The sequence below is a fragment of the Chlamydotis macqueenii genome, chromosome 9, assembly GCF_036417535.1.
Source record: "Chlamydotis macqueenii isolate bChlMac1 chromosome 9, bChlMac1.mat, whole genome shotgun sequence".
In the NCBI taxonomy this organism is placed as follows: Eukaryota; Metazoa; Chordata; class Aves; order Otidiformes; family Otididae; genus Chlamydotis; species Chlamydotis macqueenii.
This window is the reverse complement of record NC_141564.1, coordinates 11,386,612-11,409,464: the sequence shown is the minus strand read 5'-3', so window position 1 is coordinate 11,409,464 and position 22,853 is coordinate 11,386,612. Positions and strand designations below refer to the sequence as shown.

At 36.5% G+C, this 22,853-nt stretch overlaps 1 protein-coding gene across 1 annotated transcript in view; it reads right to left on the bottom strand.

Moving 5' to 3' along the window:
- Positions 1 to 22,853, bottom strand: part of PLS1 (plastin 1) — a 45,218-nt gene that overhangs the window by 15,345 nt on the left and 7,020 nt on the right. The window contains exons 2-7 of the mRNA XM_086754382.1: positions 10,025 to 10,133; positions 5,843 to 6,006; positions 4,410 to 4,539; positions 2,610 to 2,742; positions 1,609 to 1,690; positions 68 to 233 (exon numbers count right to left, since the gene is read on the bottom strand). Coding sequence (XP_086610508.1) covers positions 68 to 233; positions 1,609 to 1,690; positions 2,610 to 2,742; positions 4,410 to 4,539; positions 5,843 to 6,006; positions 10,025 to 10,094 — 745 coding nt within the window. The 5' untranslated portion in view covers positions 10,095 to 10,133. The remainder of the gene's footprint in view (positions 1 to 67; positions 234 to 1,608; positions 1,691 to 2,609; positions 2,743 to 4,409; positions 4,540 to 5,842; positions 6,007 to 10,024; positions 10,134 to 22,853) is intronic.

The following is a 22,853-nucleotide window of genomic DNA, read 5'->3' as shown; positions in this document are numbered from 1 at the left end:
ATCATTGCTACTGTGGTCTCAGTTAATTCCAAATTGCACAAATTGCTATACCTGGCCTTACTCTTACCTTCATTTCTGGAGAGCTCAATATCAGCAAAAAGACCAACTTTAATGATCTGCCACAAGAGTCCTAATACCAAGTGTGGTTTTCCTTCTTGCAGATCTTGTGATCCAATATTGACAACCGTGCAGCCAATAGCAGATGCTGAGTTCAGAGCCAGGTTTAGGTTTTCCTATTCGGAATATCATTGTTTAAAAATTTACGAGGCTGTAATTCTTAGAAAATTTGTTCATATTAAAGGTTATAAGCTTGAGAAGAAATAATTCATTATTTCAATGGTTACCAGTGGAAAACTGCACTCCGAAGATTTTTTTGTGAACCATCACATATCTAATCAAAATCTAATGGAAAACATTATTGACAGTGGACACTATTGACATATGGACTCACCAAAAAATCGTAGACCACCTCCTACAGCTTGGATTGCTGAGGAATACACTAATAAAAATATTTTTTTTTATAACTCATAAGTACCACATGCACAAATTAAACAATATTGCTCGAAATATCAAGGGCTTGATCCTGTGGAAAGAGATGCTCATATGGAATTCTGCTCTGTGCAAGAGGCTATTGACATCACTGTCATCTCATCTTGGATGTTATCCAGGCTGACACATTTATTCAAGCAACTATTAAGCTGTAATTGAACAGACAGCACAAGAAAATCATGGCAATTCTATGTCCTGACACTGAAAGTAAAGCTAGTGATTGCCACAGATGAAACATTCCAAGAAGAAATACCTGGCAGCTCTCAAATATTACTCTCTGTTTTCTTGTGTCATATTTTAATTATGTACAGAGACAACATGAACCCATAGATTATCATCTTTGCTGACACATCTTCTTGAAATAAGTAGAGATTACAAAACCCATTTGGAGGATTTAGAACGTGGTATGTTTTCGCTTTTCATATTTTAACGTCACAGCCTGAAATGAAGTCTGCCAGTTGACTGAGGTTTTTAATAATTCCCCCCCGCCCCCCATTAGTCTGGAATGGAATCTACTAACTTATGGAATCTACTTCCCTCTTCCAGACCTGTTTTTTTTATTCCCAAACTAAGGTCTTAAAAACTGTTTCTCTCAAATATTTTCCTTACTTCATGCACAACTAAAAATAGAGCTTCTCATGTTCTGTCCAAGCCACCCTCCAGTGTTGAAAATGCATCATCCCACCCTACAGTATACATCCATGCAGATACTTTCTGCATTGCTAAAACATGGCCTGACCATCCACTCAGAAGTCCAAAATTACTTTCTTCAGATACTTAAAGTAAAATGAGAACAGTGAATAGGGAAAGAACTAAGGAAAGTATGAAAAACCCAAGTTTTCCTGTGCATCATCTAAGCAACAGGAGAATTCAGCAGAATTAGAAAATATTAGAAAATCTATTAGAAATTATTAGAAAAATAAAATTTCATCCTTTGACATTTTTTAATAAGTAGGACTTTTTTTTTTCCTCCACAAGGACAGCTGTCATTAAAACAAAGCAGTAGAAAAATATTTTACTTTTTCATTTGTGGCAAGTCCTTATCTGTGCAGTACTTACAGAAATAGTGAAAGGAGTGAGTTTCTTCTTATTAATAGCCCTTTCATCAATTGTGTCTGGTTGTGAAAAGTTGATCATTTTGCTAATGAAGAAAAGTCAGAGATTATTTAAACTTTAATTTCTCAGAAAATAAAATATCTGTTTATAAACTAACACTTTAAACTAACTCTAAATATTTCTGAGAAGTCAAAAAAAACCCCTAATCTTATAAATCCTCTCTCCCTGTTAAATAATTGCACATTCATCCAGAAACCTCAATATAATATGTAATTATAAGAAACTTGAGCAACTGAGTTTTATACCTAAGTAACAGAGCACATCTGAGCTGTCAAAAATTTTCTTGACAAGATTAAAACTGCAAACTAAAGACAGTTAGTTTCTAGTGAAAATCTCTAAACAATATATTTCTGCACTGCATTTCTATAATATCTTGCATCTACAGAGATCTCAAAGACTAATTCACATCAATACTAATAAGCTAATCCCTTGTTAACCATGGTGTATGAATAAGTACTATTAGTCTACTTCAAATAACTAGAAAGTTACACAAGACTAAAACTAAGAAACCTTCTACAGGCTGTCTGTTTTGCCATGGATTTAATTCCGATTTCTGTTCCTCCCATCCTATGTTTTACTAACTACGTTTATTAACGTTTAAAAATGTTTGAAATAGCAAAGATTTGTAGTTATTTCAGCTAATGAATATATGAACTGTGTAATTACCTCCTTTATAAACAGCCTGTACATATCTGACATGTATAATTATGGCTCTGAAGTGGAAATCCACTTCTATAATATATGCACAGTATCACAAAAAAAACCTGCTAAAAATAACATTTCTATGGGCAAACAGATTTTCCCCATCCTACACGCTGGTTGAAATACTTAAGAGCAGAGTCCTGATGTTAAAGCCTATCATAAGTTTCACAATTTATGTCACTGTCATTCCGCATTTAACCTCTGATATTAATTTATTTTCTTTCTCACAGCCCTGAACTCACCAAAGAAGGATGCCATCTGCAAGGGATTTAAAAAGACTGGCATCTGATGGGTTCATAGGTAGGAGGTGCTTACAGTCTGGGTCATCTTGTAGAGCTTTATTTATCCAATTAACAAAAGCAACTTTTTCTTCCTCTGAAAAGAAAAACAGCATTAAAATAATTATTTCCACGAACACATACTACTAAACATCAGACTTGAGTCAAAAAGGTTAATCTGCAACAAAATCCCTTAGTTTCACAGTGGTCAGTTATGAAAAGAATCAGACCAGTGAGAAAGCATGCAAAAAATGGCAAGTACAGATTGATCTTTCCCCTACAGCACCTGTTAAACATCTGGTGACTTTCTGAAGGACAACACAAAAATCATAGCTACATAATGGGTCATCATGACTGACTTAGAATTCAGTTTCTCAGCAATTACAATGAAAAGAGGGAGATTTGTGACCCGAAATATGCAACATCTCAATCTATATATCGTTGGTTTACAATGCAGCATTTCACTGTCTTCTACTAGGACTTCAGAGGCTGGCAGCATTTTTGAGACTATCATCTGAATTGCTGTGCTGTATTGAGCTTTGAGAAACTTTAAAAGTTTACTACTTCCGTTTTAAATTCTCTTTCATATTTAGTGCAGAAGAATTTATTACATGTATCTAAGAATGCTTATTGTGACAACAGTCAATCAAGTATCAGTATCCAAATTCCCAGACAGTACAGGTGGTATTCATCTCACTTATCTCAAGAAGTATACAAGACAGGTATCTACACCTGACTCATTACACTTCTTTCATTGTCAGTGGGAAGAAACGTGACATTCTAGACAACCTAGAAGGCTGAAGAGGCCAGGTCAGATAAATTCCACTCTAGCAAGGTCAGTTTCTGTCCACCAAAAATGAAAGGCAGTCTAAACAATTAGCTCCATCCTTTGAGATGGAATATATCCCCTGGTTTGGAGATATACCAAGTGCAGCTGGTGCTATAAGGATAATACTTAGACAGAGGGTATCACAACCTTTAGCTAACTGAAGTCAATCTTCCTCATCTATAGAATCTTAACACACTTCTGAAACCACAGCAAATCCCAGACTCAAGGCAATTAAAAAAGCTACAGTACTGCTTATTGCAATATAATCCCAGAAGGTGGTTAACCAGGAGCTGCAATGCAATTAGACACAATTACCAACTTACATGACATGCAGCAGGCAGAGATAGAAAGAAACAGATATCAAATATTAAAAGCAACTTCTCAAGTATGAGATAGGCTACACGAAAATCATACGGGAAGGAACAATTCTGTAACAGCACAGAGACAACTGAGGTGGCCTTCCCATCCAGAAAGGATATGCAAGTTTGGTAGATGGTGGGTTGGTTTTTTTTCTGTTTTTTTTTTTTCATTTTAGTTAACACTGTGGGAAGGAACATGGGGATTCATTTTTACCCAAATATAGGAATAACAGCGAATTAGCATGTAATGAAGGCAAAAACATGACTAGCATTACTAGAAGTACACCAAAGTGGCCATTTATTTCCCCTCCGCCACATGCTGTCAGTGCTTGTTTCCACTTTTTGCTCATGCAAAAATGACCTCTTACCTCTGAGTGCAGCATTAAACTAGCTGCAACCAAACAGTCCACATTTTAACAAATCACCACCCACACTTATCTTGTCCATCTCCACATGCTTTCTCCATGTTAATTTCCTTTCAATAGCAACATTTTCCAGTTGTTTTTTCCTTTGTCTGTAGTGCAAATTTAAAGTCTTCCTCTATACAAAACTGGCTCATGTTTAATTATTTCTTACCTGAATAAGAGTGCTGTGTCCCCTCACTAGATATTGCTGATGTTCCTCCAATTGCTGTAATACCTTGCTTTTTGTTTATTGTTTTGCGGAAAGACTTACTAACATCTTTACTTTTCAATTCCTGAATTATCTGGAATTAAAAATAAATAAATAAATGAAATAGAGAGTATTCTGTGATTAATCGTGCCTTCAAATAACTCAGTGTTAACTCATGCAAATACTCCAGAGTCAGTAATTAATCTGACTGCCTTTTTCTAGTATTTCCATTGACCTCTGTTCTAAAAAAAAAAAAAAAAAAAAAAATATATATATATATATATATATATATAGTATGGGTAAAACTAGTTTAAATCTCTTCATGAAATTTGAATACTGGATACCTGATATATTATTTCTCAGTGAGTACCTTGAGTGCTACCCTTATTAAGCCATGCTATCTAAAAAAGTAGATATTCAACAACCCACACAATTTTTCCACAGACATTTTGGTAAATGGAAGAAAACAACTAAAGACACGCACATTTTCAATGACTATAGAATATTTCTTCCACTTAGTTCATCATATGCTTTACAGTAAAAGGCTACTGCACAACAGTTACATGTGCCCCTAAGCAAGCTGATACCATTTTCCGCTTGCCTACAATGTAAACCACATTGGATATACTGGTATGTCCTAAATTTGCCCAAATACTGTAGAGGTCTCAAAACTGACAATGAAGACTAAGTAACAGATACAATTCAAGAGCTGGATGCAAATATTTGCGTCTCACCTATGAACCATTGCAAATCAGAATCTTGGAAAGAAAATCAATAACTAGCTTGACAAGCAACCTGCTGCAATTAGCAGCAGTGCTCTAAATTCAAAGCAAAAACTAATCATCCCCAAACACACAAACAATGTGAAAAGTTTTTTTTTCCTCTTAAAAAAGGCACACTAGACAATGATCCACATTAAAAAGAAGTCTCAATCTTTCAAATTTGTTCACTAAAAGTGAAAGACTGTACCTCCCTCCCAGTAAAAAAATAGACTTTAGTGCAGAGATTAAGTAGAAAAAGCACTACTTTATCACTACAAGTTCAGAGGTTGGTATCTAATTATCCAGTCTTTTCTCAGGGCAAGGGCTGACCCAACAGTTCCTAAAATACATAGTCTATTCCCTCATCTTTGAGGAAATAGAAAGTAGGACTGATTCAAACTACAGTGCTCCCACACGCTGCTCAAACGGTATCTACTAAATTAAATGAGAGTGTGAAATATAAAGACTGGAAAATAATTATATAGGATATTGTAAATTGCCACAGAAAACCTTCCAATTCTCAAAATATTAGTTACTTCTATCAAAACACTACTTAGTTGTAACACTTAATAGAGTTTTCTGTCCTAGTTCTCAACAGATACCAGACAGAAGAAACATCCAAAGGGAATGTCTTACTGAGACAAATTCTTCGAAGTTGATTCTCCCGTCCTTGTTGCTGTCTGTCACTGCAATGATTTTTTCTACGATCTCCCGGACTTTGTAACCAGGCAGGGGCAGGCTCGCTTCTTTAAAGAGGTCTTGAAGCTCATAATCACTGACGTACCCGCTGTTGTCAATATCTGTAAAATGAAAGCAGAAGTTGGTTTTAGATCTATGTGAAGAAGCAAGTACAGTAACTGTTGAGAATAAAGCACAAGAAATATAGTTCTAGGAGATGAGTATTTCTTCTTCTGACATAGATAAGTAAGCATGAAGGAATACTTGTGGATCTGAGGCACACCTGGCTAGGATCTGTGCCACATTGTTATGTATTTTCTCAGGAACTAATTTAGAATTCTAAAGCACAGCTATAACAAGATGGTAAACTCATAAATAGCAAAGTTTAAGCTTTTTTTAAGACTCCCAAGAAAATTCTCTATCAAACTTTCAAGTGAAAGGGAGTTCAATTATTATATTTTTATTGTCAATATACCATTTGCAATCCGTAAACTCAAATCTGATGCAAGTTGTAATTAGAAGAGCACACTTACACAAGAAAAACTACTCACACAATGTGTTGGTTTTGGCGGGAATACAGTTAATTTTCTTCACAGCAGCTGGTATGGGGCTGCTTTTTGGATTTGTGCTGGAAACAGTGTTGATAATATAGGGATATTTTAGTTATTGCTGAGCAGTGCTTACACAGAGCCAAAGCCTTTTTTGCTTCTCACACCACCCCACCAGCGAGGAGGCTGGGGGTGCACAAGAACTTGGGAGAAGACAGAGCTGGGACAGCTGACCCCAACTGACCAGAGGGATATCCCACACCATATGATGTCATGCTTGACATATAAAGCTGGAGAAAGAAGGAAGGTGGGGGGACATTCAGAGCGATGGTGTTTTATCTTCCCAAGTAACTGTTACGCATGATGAAGCCCTGCTTTCTTGCAGATGGCTGAACACCTGCCTGGTGAGGGGAAATAGTGAGTGAATTCCTTGGTTTGCTTTGCAGGTGTGCGCGGCTTTTGCTTTACCTACTAAACTGTCTTCATCTCAACCTCCAAGTTTTCTCACTTTTACTCTTCTGATTCTCTCTCCCATCCTACTGGGGAAGTGGAGGAAGACTGAGTGAGCAGCTGCGTGGTGCTTCGTTGGTGGCTGGAGTTAAACCACAACACACAAGAGCTGTACCTGACTCTGCATTTTGTTTCTTATCCTAGTATCTGATAGACATTTTCTGTTGTTCAAAACTTTTGATATTGTTAGGCTTATCTGTGACAAATAAATCCAGGATGATCTATATCTATTTATTAAAGGTGACCTTCCTTAATTTATTAACTAGTTCTGCTGGGAGCAATTTCTACTGCCGCCTTCACTTACACTTGGCTCCCAAGACCAGATTTCAGGAATGTCCACGTACAGCAAAGTATCAGAATGCTTTTATCAACAAGAGGTATGGTATAACTCCACAATTGTGGAAAGAAATTAATGACTATATCATAAAAATAAAGAAAAATTCAGCCTAGTTTGTGTTACTCATTATGAATAACACAGCAGCACAGAATAAATCATTAAAATACCCTTTGTACTTCCACTTTCTCCACATGAAGTGGCCTAAAGCTGTCTTGAATGCTTGTCTTAGTAAGATAAAGCATAATTTTACAAACGTATAATAGGTTTTTATCCAATGTAACGCATAAGTGAATCAAGTACATTAACTGTTCCTATTTTTTAATCTATGTATATTACCATACGATGTAGATATAGATACACATATCTATACAAGCAGAATTTGAGAATGTCCATTAAAATAGCCTTATCTGAAGCTGTAGTGCAATGTCTATGCAATGGAGAGAAGTACTTTTAAAAGCTATGGTCCCTACATAGTATAGATTAAGTTAAATCAGACACAAGACATCAGATCCGGCATAACTAGCACTGGATATGATGCCCATAATTTTATATATTTAATGCTATTTTCCATGTTTGACAACAATTTTCAGTCTCTTTAAAAGATCACGTTAAAGCTCTTGACAAATATAAATTACTAGTATTTTCCTAGTGCTACAGAAGTTACTTATCTTAGATGAATCGTAAGAGAATGTCACGAGTAACACGAGTCTGGAACAGAAGCAAGACGATGTGGTCACTCTTCTGACTGGTCAAGGTGCTCCCACTTTTGTTTTTGTTTGTTTGCTAGTTAAAAGACTTCTCTTCATATTGTCTCTAGTATCAGAACCATCTAGTATCAGCCCATAATAGTAGAGTGGATGAATACGGATCACATTACAGAAGGGCAAGCAGAGAAATATGCTTTCGTCTCTAGCCATAATTGATTGCTATACAGCCATTTCCCTGTAATCCATAGTACACAGTGTAGCTTCTGTACAGCTTCATAAGACGACCGCATTTCACTGCTGATGAAAGGCTAAAAACATCTATTAAAAAATCTCTTTTTGTGTTTTCAATACTACCAACAATTCACAAATCACTACACAGACAGACTTTATGTCTGCATGAGTATTAATCCATCCACTGTCTGGTTTACAGACATATAACAACACACGTAATATCAGGGATGGTCTACAAGGCAGAGGACCTGTTCAGGAGCTCACTCAGATTACAGCTATTTTATTTCTCTAGGTTCATCTTTCACTGAGGCTAAGTTTCCATGATGACATGCAGAAAGTTAAATACATGCCTTTTCTCTCAGTTCACCAATATAGCTGCAAGCAATTTATCCATAAAGATACTGGAAATGTAAAACTGAAAAAACAAAAAAGCTAAATGATGCTTAATTTTTATATTTTACAGAAAGCATAAAATACAGTAAGCATGAAAATGCTTCTTAGTGAGTAGGAGCAGTACAGACAATTCCTGGAGCAGAAATGTGAAAACATGCAGGAACGAAACGGAGAAAAAGAAGGAATGTAGATGGTGAAAAACAAACAAATAGAAGAGCTGTCAAACAACACCAGGGAGTATCTACCTATCCTAACACCTCCCAGCAGATTGATAGGTGTATACAATTCTCTCTTCTTTCATCTGTCTTTCCAGCTCCTGCAGGCTATAGACTTCCTGAGCTACAGACTGTGTCAAGATGGTTGTTCAATACAACTCATTAATTACCTTCCATGGATGTATCTTATTCCTTTAGCATTTCTACTCTTTTTTGGTCTCAACAACATCGACTTAATAGGCTGGTGGTTTTATTATTTGTCATGAAAAGTTATTCTTTCTATTTTAAGCTTTCTGACTCTCTATTGGGCATCACCTAATACCTGTATCGACAGAAACTGAATAATTCCCTGTTTACGTTTTCCATACTGCTCATGGCCTTACAGACCTCCAACGTAGTGCTTCCCAACAGTCTCTTTACCCAACTCCTAATATTTAAGACTTCTTGCCTAAAGGGACCCTGTTCCTCCATTACAAATGATTACAAATACGTTTGCTTTGCCGAGCTGCACGGTTACACATCACCCCTCAGAACTGCAGCAAACAAGAAATAGAGCAGATGTGAACTTTAACATTCACAATGGTACTGCAATCTCGAAATAAGGATTAGTTGCTACATAATTTCTCACTGTTTACTCTCAGATTAATCTGCAAACATCCTGTCAAGCATACAAAATTGTACAGTTATTTATTAACACCTGCTATCTGCAAAAGCAAGATCACAAAATCTCCAAGTTCAGCTTACTTGAAATGTAAAATCTGATCCAATAAATGAAAAGAGAAATTACTGGTTCACCAAAGCATGCAAGTAAAGCAAACCCAAAGTATCAGTACTCTAACATGAAAATACATTTAACAATCGAAGTTTAATCAAACTTTTTTCTTCAGATTTAAGGAGTTCAAAAAACTGAATTTTGAGATCTATCATGCTGCATATACACTGGCACAAATAACACAACTGTCCAGCAAGAAAATGTATCTGTTTTCATTGCTGAAGTTCAAAGAAGTGAATAAGCACACAGTTTCAGTGAAAATAAGGGGGTTTATGTAAACATTCTTATTTTCTTGGATATCACTAGTAACAGAGAAGGAAAACATGGCCCTATCAAAACAAAGTGATCTATAAAGATTTATTCCACAAATCCTACACAGCTCTGCAATGTTAATCACATCCTTATTATTTTCTTATTTAAAACATACCTATTTTACTGAATGCTTCTCTTAGTTCTTCAAGCTCTTCACGAGAGATAGTAGTTACGTTGTTTTCCATCTCTGGACAGCAAGAAGTGTTGTCCTCAGTTTCTTATACCTAATATAATAAAAAGGAAATGCATAAGGCTGTAATTCCAAGAATGTATTACTACAAGGTACTGATCTTTTCAATACAAGGCACTAGACCTGAATGATATTTCCAGGCCTGGCACACTTAAACTACTACAAACACGGCTTTAAAGTACATCAAGCACCCAGCAATTCTCTTCACTGTAACAGTGACTGAGAATTCACAACAGCAGCACCTGTTTTCATACACATGATGTTTCCATCTGCACAGAATAAGCACTGACCAACAATTTAACTTTAACTGTAACTATGGACACGTTTAGATTGCTAGGCAGTTTCCAATAGGATGGTTTTGATTCTCTCAGCAGCATTTTCAGAAACGCAAACTAAGTTTTTACCTTTGGTTTTCTAATACAAGAGGCAATGAGACGATCTTTTTGCTGCTGTTTTCACTGCTGGTAAGAGAACTCTGCATGGGAGAGAATAAACTATCCTAGACTATGAAGTACTCCCTGAGAATTCTTCATTTTCAAAATACTATTTTTTAAATAAACAAAGCAACTATTTGTTCAAAACACTGAAATACCATGACTTTGTTTTAAATAACATTTTTCACACTTTCTTCTTCCTTTTTTTTTTTTTTAAAAAAAGTATACATACACACACCTTTGGGGTTTATGTTTTGAAGTTTGTGCTTCTCTGAAACCGGAGTTTAATATTTCCTTCAAAAAGAAAATGACGTGAATTTAAGATTCTCATGTAACAAACTTCAGCTGGGATATGAAACCTTCTAAGATAGGAACCGTATTGCCAGAACATTCAATAAAATACAATATTTATTTTTTTTTGTCACAAGAATATGTGACTATTGTCTCAAAATGAAAAAAGTGAAGTAGTTTTTAAAGTAGTATTTTCCATGTCTTCACTGGGACTGTTCCTGTGGGTCACACAGGATATGGCCTTGACTGCGGGTGGCGAGTTAAGTCTTTTTCCTTCATGTCACTCTATCTTATTTAAGTACTAAAATCCCACTCATCCATTTCGCTAAGCTTACTAGCAGCATGTACCCATCTTCATACTCAAAAGGAAAAAAGAGCATTTAAAATACATATTCAGAAATAATGACCTTACAGATAGATATTTCTGCAAGTGCAAGTACCTTGATTGGAAACCTGATGCAGCAATTAAAAATAAAGAAATAATGAACTGTGGAAAAACTGGGGGAAGGGGGGAGGGAACATTTAAATCCAAATTAGTAATGAAATTTAAAGGACTCTGAAGCTGAAAAAAAAACAAAACAAAAAAAAACCAAAAAAAAAACCAAAAAAAAAACAAACCAAAAAAACAAAGAGAAGAACATCCTCTGATATAGAGAAATAGCATGTCAAAACATAGGCGAAATATTTAGCCATGCAGGTGCAAAAGATCAATACTTCTGTCATATTGTTAATGTTTTTAACAATTCACCATTACCATGAGTCAGATTTTATCAAAAACAATTTGTGCAAAGTTGCAATGCAATTAGTTTCACTCCTCCCCTTTTATGATTCATAATTTAGATTTTCCATCATATTCTATTTCAGAAAATAGCAAACTGATTTCCAAAGATGTTGATTGTTTCAGTAACACAGTAGAAAACATCTGTTCTTGAATGAAGTGATAAATAAAGCTAATAGCTCTGCTCTAAAGAGACAGTCTTACATATCCTATTATATAATTACAGGGTAAATTAGCTGGACAATTAAATGGCAGAAGTGCACCAATCATGGTTCTGGCATTCAGGAGAGATAGTTTGAGCAGAGACAACACCTAAACTAGTCAGACACTTCAGGTAATTTCAATATAGAAACAGGAACCTTCTATCTGAGCTATGAAATACCCTGCACACGCAGGTTTATCACCACCCAAGATGACTCAGTCCACAGCCAATTCTGACGAGATTTAACATTAAGCCTCCAAAGGTACGTCTATCAGAACTATGAATACCTGCTGAAACAGATTCTGTTACAGAGAACACATTTCTCTGTTCTGGTAGTGTTCATATGGACACTGAGATCTTCTATAGACTATGCTTACATTAAACCATCTCCTGCTGCCCCAGGACAAGGTGGATACAAACACTGTTTTTATGCTGAGAAAGTGCCCTTGATCCTCTTTTAAGTCTTTGCCAATATGCTTAACACGAACTGACGATATTCATCTATCCCAGCCTCCCTTCTATGCCTGGAAGGTTTCTGTATCTGAAGACAATTCACTGGGGTCTCCCTGGGAACATTCCACATCTAACATTAACACAGATACAAACCACTACTGGTACCATCGAGGTGTTTCTCCATGTGCAAAGCAGTACCTGCGGCTGAGCAACCACAAAGAATGAAGTGAGCAGGCCAAAGAGCAGTTCCTGCCGCTTTTTTGCCCTGTTATCAAAGCTGTCAGAAAACCAGCACAGTTAATTAGCAATCAGGCCCAATAGTTTTCTCCATCCCTGCAGGCAATTGGCATTTTCTTTTCCAGCTCTTCATTTCAAATTCTGTTTGCCTTGTTTCCATGTGCAGCTGCTTCTGCAACAACGGACATTACAAATGCTGACTCAAGAGCTTATTTTCTTTTTTTTTTTTGCTGTGCTTTTTGTCTGGCATTAGGGACACACCTCCTCTGTCCCTGGTGCAAACAGCACTCTATTGCTGCATCATCCTTACATCTGTTGTTTCTAATGACAGTCAAGCTAGCATAATTTTCAAATACAGGTTGTGCAGAAGAATTACGGCTTTTATCTCAATAATCAGCTAGTTATTAGTATGCATTATCTACAATCACAAAACATTAAAATTCTGCTTCTCTTATTGGGCTTTGAATCAAACTGCTATAGATGCAACTCCCCCTGACAAAACCCAGAGTTTAACCTGTAGCATTCCTGTGTTAGTTTATCTGGGATTCTTTAAGCCAATGTTGTGGGAACAGGGTAGCTTTCAGGCACAGTTAGTTTCTTTTAAGCTCCCAACAGATTAAACTAGGAGTTCTGTCCTGTCTCAGTGAGAAAATAATGCATTATAAGGAATAAGACACACAAAAGGAACTTTAAAACAGGGATGTGCATGAGATGTTCTCTTCAGTCAGTAAGGAGAGAAAAGAAAATGCTGCTGTATTTTAGCAGAGGAAATGCTAACTAAACATTAGTGAAAGACTTGTATATAACAATTTGAACTAACTGCCATTGATATACATAATGTTAGCTTTATACGAATCCACACACAGAGGTTTATGTTATCTTTCCAAGAAGGTAAAACTGCCACAGATTTTATTTGCTCTCTTTGGTTTTTGGGCTTTTTTTTACCCCCAGCTTACACTGAAAGACCTTTTTACTTATGCCAACATTATTCTTGACCCCAAATATAAAGCTGATTAGGGGCTAATTAAATCAATCCTTTAAACAATGTGAAAGGATCAATTATTTTAGGTGTTTAATTGGTGGCCTGTAATAAAACAGCATTGGAGAATAACTTGTTTTTTAATTTACTGGAGATTAACTTTTTAACTTATCAAAGTAAGCCCCTTAATCTTTATGACAAAATGAATAATCAATGGGGTTCAGTGACTTTATAATTTTTTTATTATTGTTTACACTGGTATAGGATACGGAAAGATCGCTTATCTTTCATGTATCGGTGAAAAAGCTGCAGGAGACATTAATGGCAGACATTTGGATAATATTTCATGTTATCCAAAGTGAAAGAAATCTTGATTTCAGAACACAGCCCTCTACACACAGAAAGAATGTAATATACCTGTAGATGATGAGCATTGAGTCTTATAAAGAAAGAAGATACAAAAATAGGTCCACTCCTAATGAAGCAAAGAGGATGCTTGTAAACCTTTAAAACAGGAGAGCACTGAAAGGTCAACGTAATTAGCTATATAAATACATATATCTGTATATATTACAAAAATAAAGAAGATATTGCAACTGCTGAAGTACATTACTAATTTTTGAAAGAAGAGGGTATAATTATGCTATCAGGTACAGTTATTAACAGAGTAGTATGAAGTGGAAAGTTCTTTAAACATTATATCATCAGTCTGAAGCTTCACTACCTGAAAGAGTCAGAGGCTATGTTTCTCAGCCTGGGCTTATAAACATGGCTGGATACATTTCAAACCATCAGAAGTACTTAATTACTAGAAGTCAGAGGATAAAGATGAAGAAATATTATGCTTCAACAGATAAACTGATAACCCATGGAATTTTCCTCAGTATTCCATGTACAGCATTACACAGTGAACAAAGTACAATTTATGAGGGGAAAAGTTGTTGTTCTTCCAAAACAGCCAGAGTGGTAAGTTTTGTGCCCATGGAGTATGTATCTTATTTAAGGAAGACTAGAAGATTTACATTGAAGTTAATTATTCACTCTATAGGAATTTTTTTCAACATAGTACAGTAACTTTAGTGAATAATAAAATAAACATTTTCCACTATGACTTTAAGATAAATATAGGTGACTCAAGAGTAAACAGTAAAACAATAAGCTGAGGTACCTAACTGTTAGACTGGTCATGGGCCTGATCTGATTTCACTTACTCTGGTATAAGTACAGAATAACTTCATGAGGCTTAAGTCAGGATGAAGAGCAATTCTATTACAAAGCAGATATATGCTTACTTTAGAAAGATACCTTTTCATCCAAACAAAATGCCTCCAGCTTCCTTTGGCTGCTGTGTACACACAATAGCCATGCAAATTCCTCACTAGTATCAGTTTCATGTAGTTTCCTTCACATGCATCATTCAAGAGGATCTCAGACTGCCTGCGCTTTGCATTGTTGCATTCAGCACTCCTAATAAAAAACATCAATGGAAACCTTACCTATGCCAGAAGAACCACTTCTAGGAAAATAATTTTGAAAAAATGCTATTGCATACAGAGTTCATAGAAGTATCTTTCCTGAAACATTCTGCAAACCTAACCAGCTTACGGTTTAGCTACACCAACACTTTGGGCTGAATTTGCCCAAAATGATTATCTCAGACCATGTGTGACCTGCTCTGGTTTGGTTAATTAGTTATTTTTCTAAAAGTTCTACAAGTTTCACATACCTCCAGCACAGGGCTAGGAGAGCTTTATCCCCTGTTCTGGAACAGGGATGTGAAATCTGTCTACCCCATATCCACAGACACAGCGATGCCTGCTCATACAACATTAACCCAGGTGTTGTCTGATCTATAAAACTCAAAACTCCTGCTCTAATCTGTTGTGTTAAGGTTTCTTTGAGGCTGTATTCTCCCATTTCATTTGCACTAAGTGTGCTGTAGTCTAGAATAGCAAGTGGTATGTAAGGATTTGCCTCTGCAATTGCTCTTTGCAGCTGCCAAGAGAAAGCACAGCACCTTCCCCATCGGTGCTAAAGACCAAGGAGAAAGTAGGGAGGTGAACTCCAGTATTCCAAGCCCCACAACAGATCACAGGTCATTGCTCCACTTCTTGTTTCATTTGCTTTAACACAACAAGCTGTGGCATTAATGAGGATGTCATCAAGAGCAAATCTGAAATAGTCACATCCTCTATGAAACTGGGATGCTGAGGTGATACAAGTAAACACCACTAGCCCTGTGCAGCTGTGTGCACAAGTTACTGCTAACTGTATTTTCACATGTTTATAAATACTGTCATTCATAACACACTAGATGTTGTTAGATCACTTCCAAAAGTAACACAGAACAGAAAGGAAGTTAAATTTGTGTATTTCTGCAATACAGCGCATCCTGGGCTCCTTATCTGTTAGCAAACCATTTCCAGATGAAAAAAACGTATGCAGAAAGCTGCTTTCAACAAGTAGCTTCTCTTTAGGACTTAAAATACTAGGCAAATCAGTACTGGACACACAGAAACATTTTTCTCATAGATCTCTTTGTAGGAGACAACACTTCTGTTTTTCAGAATACAAAAACAAATTGTCTGCAAAAACAATTATACTCCTTAATCTGAAGCCAAGTCATCCCAGATTTGAGACAGGCTTTACATTTTACTTGATGAAAACTACCAGATCAAGTATTCTGATCTATCTGCATATTTTACGTGATTTAAATATAACATATTAGCTTCCCAGTAAATCAGGGAGTACAGAATCAAAGTACACAAATGCTAAAAATGCTAAAATACTGAACAGTTGTGCCATAAAAAGGGACAAATTAAGGGACACAAAAATAATGTTTCCCTACAGAATCTCTAACACTGTTAAATTCAAAGAACTCTGATCCAAAGTAAAGGTTGGATACAGTGAATCTGCTAAAGTGGCACTTGCATCAGTTTTATTATGCCCAACCTTTGCCTTGGTGAAAGTCCAATAACAGCACGCACACAGTATCCAAGCTCTGTCAAGAGAAGTGCAGACACATAAGGAAAATGAAAGCAAAGTAGGAATTGCAATACACTCAAACCATAAATCTTAATTACATTTTATGCTATCTCAACATGTTTCATTATCAGTTTCAAATATTTTAAATATTTGTTTCATTCCTCAACCACATAAATACTGAATCAGGAAAAAGAACACAAAAGATTTAAGGACTTAATGTTTAACATAAACATACCAACTATCTACTAACAAGAAACTGCTTCCACTAAAAAGTGGTTTCAGAACTCCTTGCGAATAGAAGCAGATTATGTTCTCATGGAAACGAAATAGGAGAAATAAGAACAGAGTTGCTACAACCTACAGTAGAAAAGGACAGTCCTGTTACACCCTTTAAAGAAGTCTGGGCCTACCACTTGCAGGCAAACAGCTTAGAGACAGAGCTAAAGGTATACAAGCTTAAATACCTGGATGACTTCAGAAGGTAGGAAGATGTGCCACCAACCTACAGCAATTCAGCTCTGAAACACCCTAATCAACCTTTACAGTTGGTCTAAAGGAGATGAGTTACTTCTGCATTCAGGTACAGAACATCTTCCAGGGGCTCACAATGCACCTTATCAGATATTACCTCAGCAATGGTACCAGGGTTATTAATGACAAGTTTGTCAGTTGTATTCTGGCAACTTCAACTGGAGTCAGCTGAATTTGTGGATTTTCAGCATCTCTAATAATCATGCCATAAATAAACTAGTGAAAAACTTTAGAAACAAATAACTCGAGTACAATGCAACTGCAATTATATTCCTTTCCAAAAGAGATAGAAGCAGCTCCTGTTCAGTGCTGCTACAGAACTGCAAGTGTTAGTGTAAATGGAAAGGTTCCTCAAGGTCTCCATTCCATAGTTCATTACACACACAGAAAGTCATAGACAAACTCCCTAATATTTCCCTTTTACTATAATAAACTCTTAAACCCAGCAATAAAACCTGTGTGCCGTTAATGGCACACAAGGACAGGAAAGAATAGGCAAAAACAGTGCTAGGAGAAGTAGGGCTAGAGAATTCCCTTGGGAGACAAAAGATCATGCAGAAGACCTTCGCCTTCTTGAGCAAACCCTAGAACAAGTGTCTCCTCTAGCCTATTAGAAAATGTACATTTGTAGAAACCACTAGGACTGTAACAGGTGTGATCTTTGTAGGAGTGGTATTGACCTTCCCAGTGTAAATAACCTCAGTGTGGCTGCAGCTTCCACCATAACGTCCAGAGTCTAGAATAATTGTTACCTTCCACTGATACAGTTAGAACTAGTGCTAACAAAGGAAATTCACAAGTTCTGGTATAATATGAAACTTGCAGCCCATTTCTGAGTGCTGCGTGGCTTACACTAGAGAGACCCATTTCCACCTCTGTGCTTCAGATATGTAACTGTCCTGGTTTTGGCAGGGATGGAGTTAATTTTCCTCTCAGTAGCTGGTGTGTTTTGGATTTAGTGTGTGAAGAATGTTGATAAACACCCTGATGATAGGAGTTATTGTGAATGAGACCAAGGACACTGTCCTGCTTTCCAAGTCTCACTAATTTGCAGATGCAGGAAGCTGGGAGAAAGAAAGAGAGTAATTGACCCAAACTGGCCAAAGAGAGTATTCCATGCCATAAATGTCATGCTCAGTATATAAGTGGAGGCAGGCCAGGGTGGGTATCTGCCTTCCTGGCATCCATCTTTCCTCCTCGTTTTGCTGGCATCGTTCCCTCCCTTGCTAGTTCCCTTTTGCTCCTTTGCTTGCCGCTCAGTTTTGTTTCCGTGATCGCTGCTCGGGACGGGCTGCATCAGTCATTGGGACATCGGGTGGTGGGAAAACATATGTTGTTCACTTTGTATATTTTAATATCCTTATATTCTGTTATTATTTAGTTTTCCCTTGTTATTTTAGTAAATTGTCTTCATCTCAACCCATGAGTTCTCCTTCCTTCCCAATTCTCTCCCCCATTCCACTGAGGAGGGGAAGGGTGAGTGAGAAACTGTGTGGTAATTCGGGCTAAACCATCACAGTAACATAGTTACAATCACATCTGCTTCTATTCAGAATTAAAGTCGCATGTATTTGCCACGAATAATTTTATTCACATGAAGCATTAACATGCTTTCCTTAGCTCAAGAACACCACAGAGCCTGCCCTCTATACCTCAAAATAATAACAGCAACAGAAGTAAAGCAACCCCATTATCTCATCTTTTTATCCAAGAATCTGAAGTTGGGTTTTTGAATATAAATTAAACATTTAAAGCCACTGTTCTGAAAGCAAAAATCTTGCTTCTCCATTTTACACATGGCAATGTCTGTATTCAAGTAATCCATGATCGCAGGGCTATATTCAAATTAATTAGCAAGATATAAACAGTTAGGATGGGGCTCAGAATAGACTAAGGTGACTTGGTGGAAGAAACTTCTTTACAAGTGTAAACATTATAATGTTTACACTGGTTCAGGAAGCATTTGACTGAGCCTTGAACAGAAACCAGATTTGTCTGTCTTTCAACAACTTCAGTCAACTTAATATACTGTTTCATCTTCTGTGATCTTTTCTTATCTCCTCTCACCAGTAATATCATTTGCCCTCTGGATGGACCATTTGATACCCTCCAAAAATCAGTTTATTATACTGAAACCTATGTCCCATGCTGACTAGTTATTTGGCTTCCCTGTACACAGATGTGCTAGATCTTCCTTCCTGGAGAACTTCTGCAGCTTCCACCAAGCACCTCTTCTGCTCTTCCTACTGTGAGGCTGGTGCCTCAGATGGTACCACTAAAAGCAAGGGAAAAATACAGGCTGAACCAACACCCCAGCCACCACAGCACAGGATGCCAAACCCAGAAATTGTGGCAAGACAAATGCCTATTAAGGTCAAAGTATTATAGCAGTTTTACCGTACAAATGCACGTTAAATGGAAAGAGTCTATCACTAACAGAGAAAATTTGATAAGAAACTGGGAAATAGTTTTTCAGAAAACCCATTTGATTACCAGTCACTGCTCTGTAGTATAGCATTTTTTATTAAGTCTAAACTTGGTTTCTCTGTGACAATTCATTAAAGCAAAAAACGGTAAAATAAAAATGTAAAGGCTACACTAATGAAAGCAAGTTCACTCAGGCACTCCATCCTCAAGTCATTCTTTGTGCCTAGGCTGACATTACATATCAAGTTTACAACAGGAAAAGGGAGTGAGTTAAAAGATACAACAGCAAATGATACTTAATCTCTTTCTCTCTCTGTCTAGGTTTATGCACATACAGCTTTGTTAACGTGCAATTACAACGACAAACAAAACTATTATTTTTATATGAAATTCCCATATAAATATTCTCTTATCTTCATTAGGAAACAAATCCTGAAATTCTTACTGAAACATTTGCATCAAGAAGATTTTGTTCGTGCACACAGCAAAACTCATGCTCAGAGCTCACAATGTGTTAACAGGACCCTCATTTGACAAAAGGACTTTCTGAGCATCTCAGTACACTACAAAGGAGATTCGCAACTTGGGGGTTATGCTTTAATTATTCTTGTACTTTTTAATTGAACTATAGCACTGCTAGTAAATTACTAAACAGAAAAGCTATCCAGAAGCAATAGTCTTATCATCAACTTTTCAAAAACAATCACAAGTCAGACTCTACCCAACTAAAATAAATATGCAGTGTCAAAGGGTTTTAAAATTACTCACACATGGAATGACATCTGTCCTGTGTTGTCAGATACTGCACCTTATTCTCCAAATAACTTTTCAAGCTTCTCTCTAACTGGAAGTACTAGAAATTTGTTTTAAAATTAAACAGATCCTCACATTTCTCAACTTGACAAACTGACTTTTGAGACCATCCTCATATTTCATGGGAAGTTAAAATTATGAGAACTGATGATATTGTGGAAGTCACTGACTCATCATCTTCTGGTCTGCCTCTAAATTACAATTTAAACAGTACGTTTCTAAAAGCGATAGGGCTATTAAAGTCAAGAAGTTGCAATGTTATCTCCATATCAGTATTAATAGTAAGGAAACAAAAGTAATAGAAACATTAATAGCAACAAAATAGCACAGCTTTTCACCATCTACCAGCTTCTAACACAGCAATTGTTATTACCTATTTCACAGCCAAAATTCTGCTGCTGTTATTAACAAATTACAATTTCACATATTACGAGCTCCACAGTTTTTCAGAGTTTGCTGGATTTTGCATTCCACCTACTCCAATCAAAGTGTACTCACCTTCAGCTGTTTAATCTGCTATAATATCACTGATACTTTTACAGTATCTTTTGCAAGGCTGTCAGTTTTTGTCCCAAGCCTCTATTTCTTCCAGATTCAGTGCAGCTTGAGAGGTAGGACATACTGTACTCTGTGTTCTTTGCTAAGGAATTTATCCTTCTGTGGCGCTCATAACTTCAGAAAAGTATCTTTTTCTTAAGCCAGCTGGAACATTATGAACCATTCTTCTCTTCTCCAAGCATGAAAATACCATTTAGTTAGCACATAACTTAAAAAGCAAAACTATCAACAAACCTATCAGTGAACAAACAGCCTAAGAGGCAGAAGGGGAGGGAGATCTTAAAACAGCACAACCGTAACACTCCAGAAAACTACTGCCTTTATCTTTCCATGTGCCTCCTCTCTGGTATTCTGAAGTAGGAAACCTCAGCTTGTTGCAAATACTAAAACTCTAGCAGAGAGCCACAGGCTAACTCTTACTAATGAACTTAGTTCTAAGGTCACCCCAGAAGTTAATCATGTGAAAATCATTAACAGCAACAACAAATGCTGCATATTCATTCTCCTGCCCTCAGCAATTCCATTTACATCATATTCTAGCTAATTGCAATTACTAAGTAGTACCAAATAGATGTGCATTGCCAGAGTATCTTCCAGTTTTCACTAATTATCAGACAGCAGTACGGCCTTCTGTCACCTGCTAATTCCTCGTTCAACTCTACTTGGTTCAAAAGATTATTAGAAGATTAGACTGATCAGCGACTATACTACAAGCAAGGCAGGATTTTCTGTCATGGAAAATTCATAGGTTATTTTTGGTTTTCTTTTTTTCATTGGTCAAGCCACAGGAAAAAGGAGGGTCTTCTACAACACACAGCAAAAGCAGCTGGCAGCATTTCAAAGCCATCCAGTCTCTGCAGACTGCAGAGAGGCATAAATGCAACCCATTTGCCGGTTCACAGCCCTAAGGAGCTATGTTTGCTACAGTGCCGAGGGTAAAAGGAGCACTAGTTTTAGATACTCAGATTTACTAAATAGAGTATTGTTTCCAGCTTCTAAACTAGAAGACTGTCTGAGGCACACATGAAGTTCATTTGCTGGTACAGTAGTTCTTAATAATTAGGCCTGAAGAAAACATCTACAGTTGTTGTTGCCAACTGTCATTTTTAATCATATTTTGAAGAGGAAAATAAAGAAATTTCTAAGCAATTTTTTCCTAACTAAATTATTCAAAACCTCAGCCTTAGGATTCTTATGACTAGGAGTTTTCATTTAATACTATATATAAGTTGTTTCTGATGCTTAAGTGAAAACTGTACTATCTTGCAAACATCAGAAATCAAAATTAAAAAAAAAAAAACCAAAACTTTATAGAAATCCTGAATCTAGACAAACTCTTTTTTTTTTAATAGTTTGAGTTGGCAACATGAGCAGACATCCCGAAGCATTTAAATCATACATTGTAACTATGCAAAACAATGCATAAAGATGTGTGTGATTTTACTAACCAGAAATTTTGTTTCCTTTTTTTCAAGTATCATAAAAACATTCATCTTAGAAAACAGCGCTAGGCTAGTAACAACTCTTACAAATCTAAAAATGCTTGTTTAAAAAAATTACTTGTTGCCTTAAAATGAATGACCTCAAGTCCCACAAAGTGAGAAAGCTAGGCTTACACAGTTATCTACAGTCTAGTAACTACAGGGCACAATACTTATTACACAGAAAAATTCTGTAAGCTGGTCATGCAGATTACTTTTGTAAGGAGTCTTTTTGCTTAGTTAAACATGAGTTCTGAGTATTCTTAAATTTAATATGTATTTATATTTGCTTTGCGTTAGCCATTTTAAGACGTCCACAGTAATGTGACAATTGTTTGCTCTCATAGCCAGCATTAAATGCTGCAGTCTTCCAAAATTGCCAGATAACAGTCCAAAGTCTTTCCAAACCATGACACTTTCAAAGTAAAATATTAATATTTCTGTCTTGTAAGTCCTAACACTTGTTAGGACTTTGGAAGCAGATTTCCACATGTTTAGCAAATGAAATACGTAGCTAAAAACTGCCTCTTTCATGATAAAATGATCAAGTGTGATCAACTATGAGATAAATCAGCTTGCTGATAA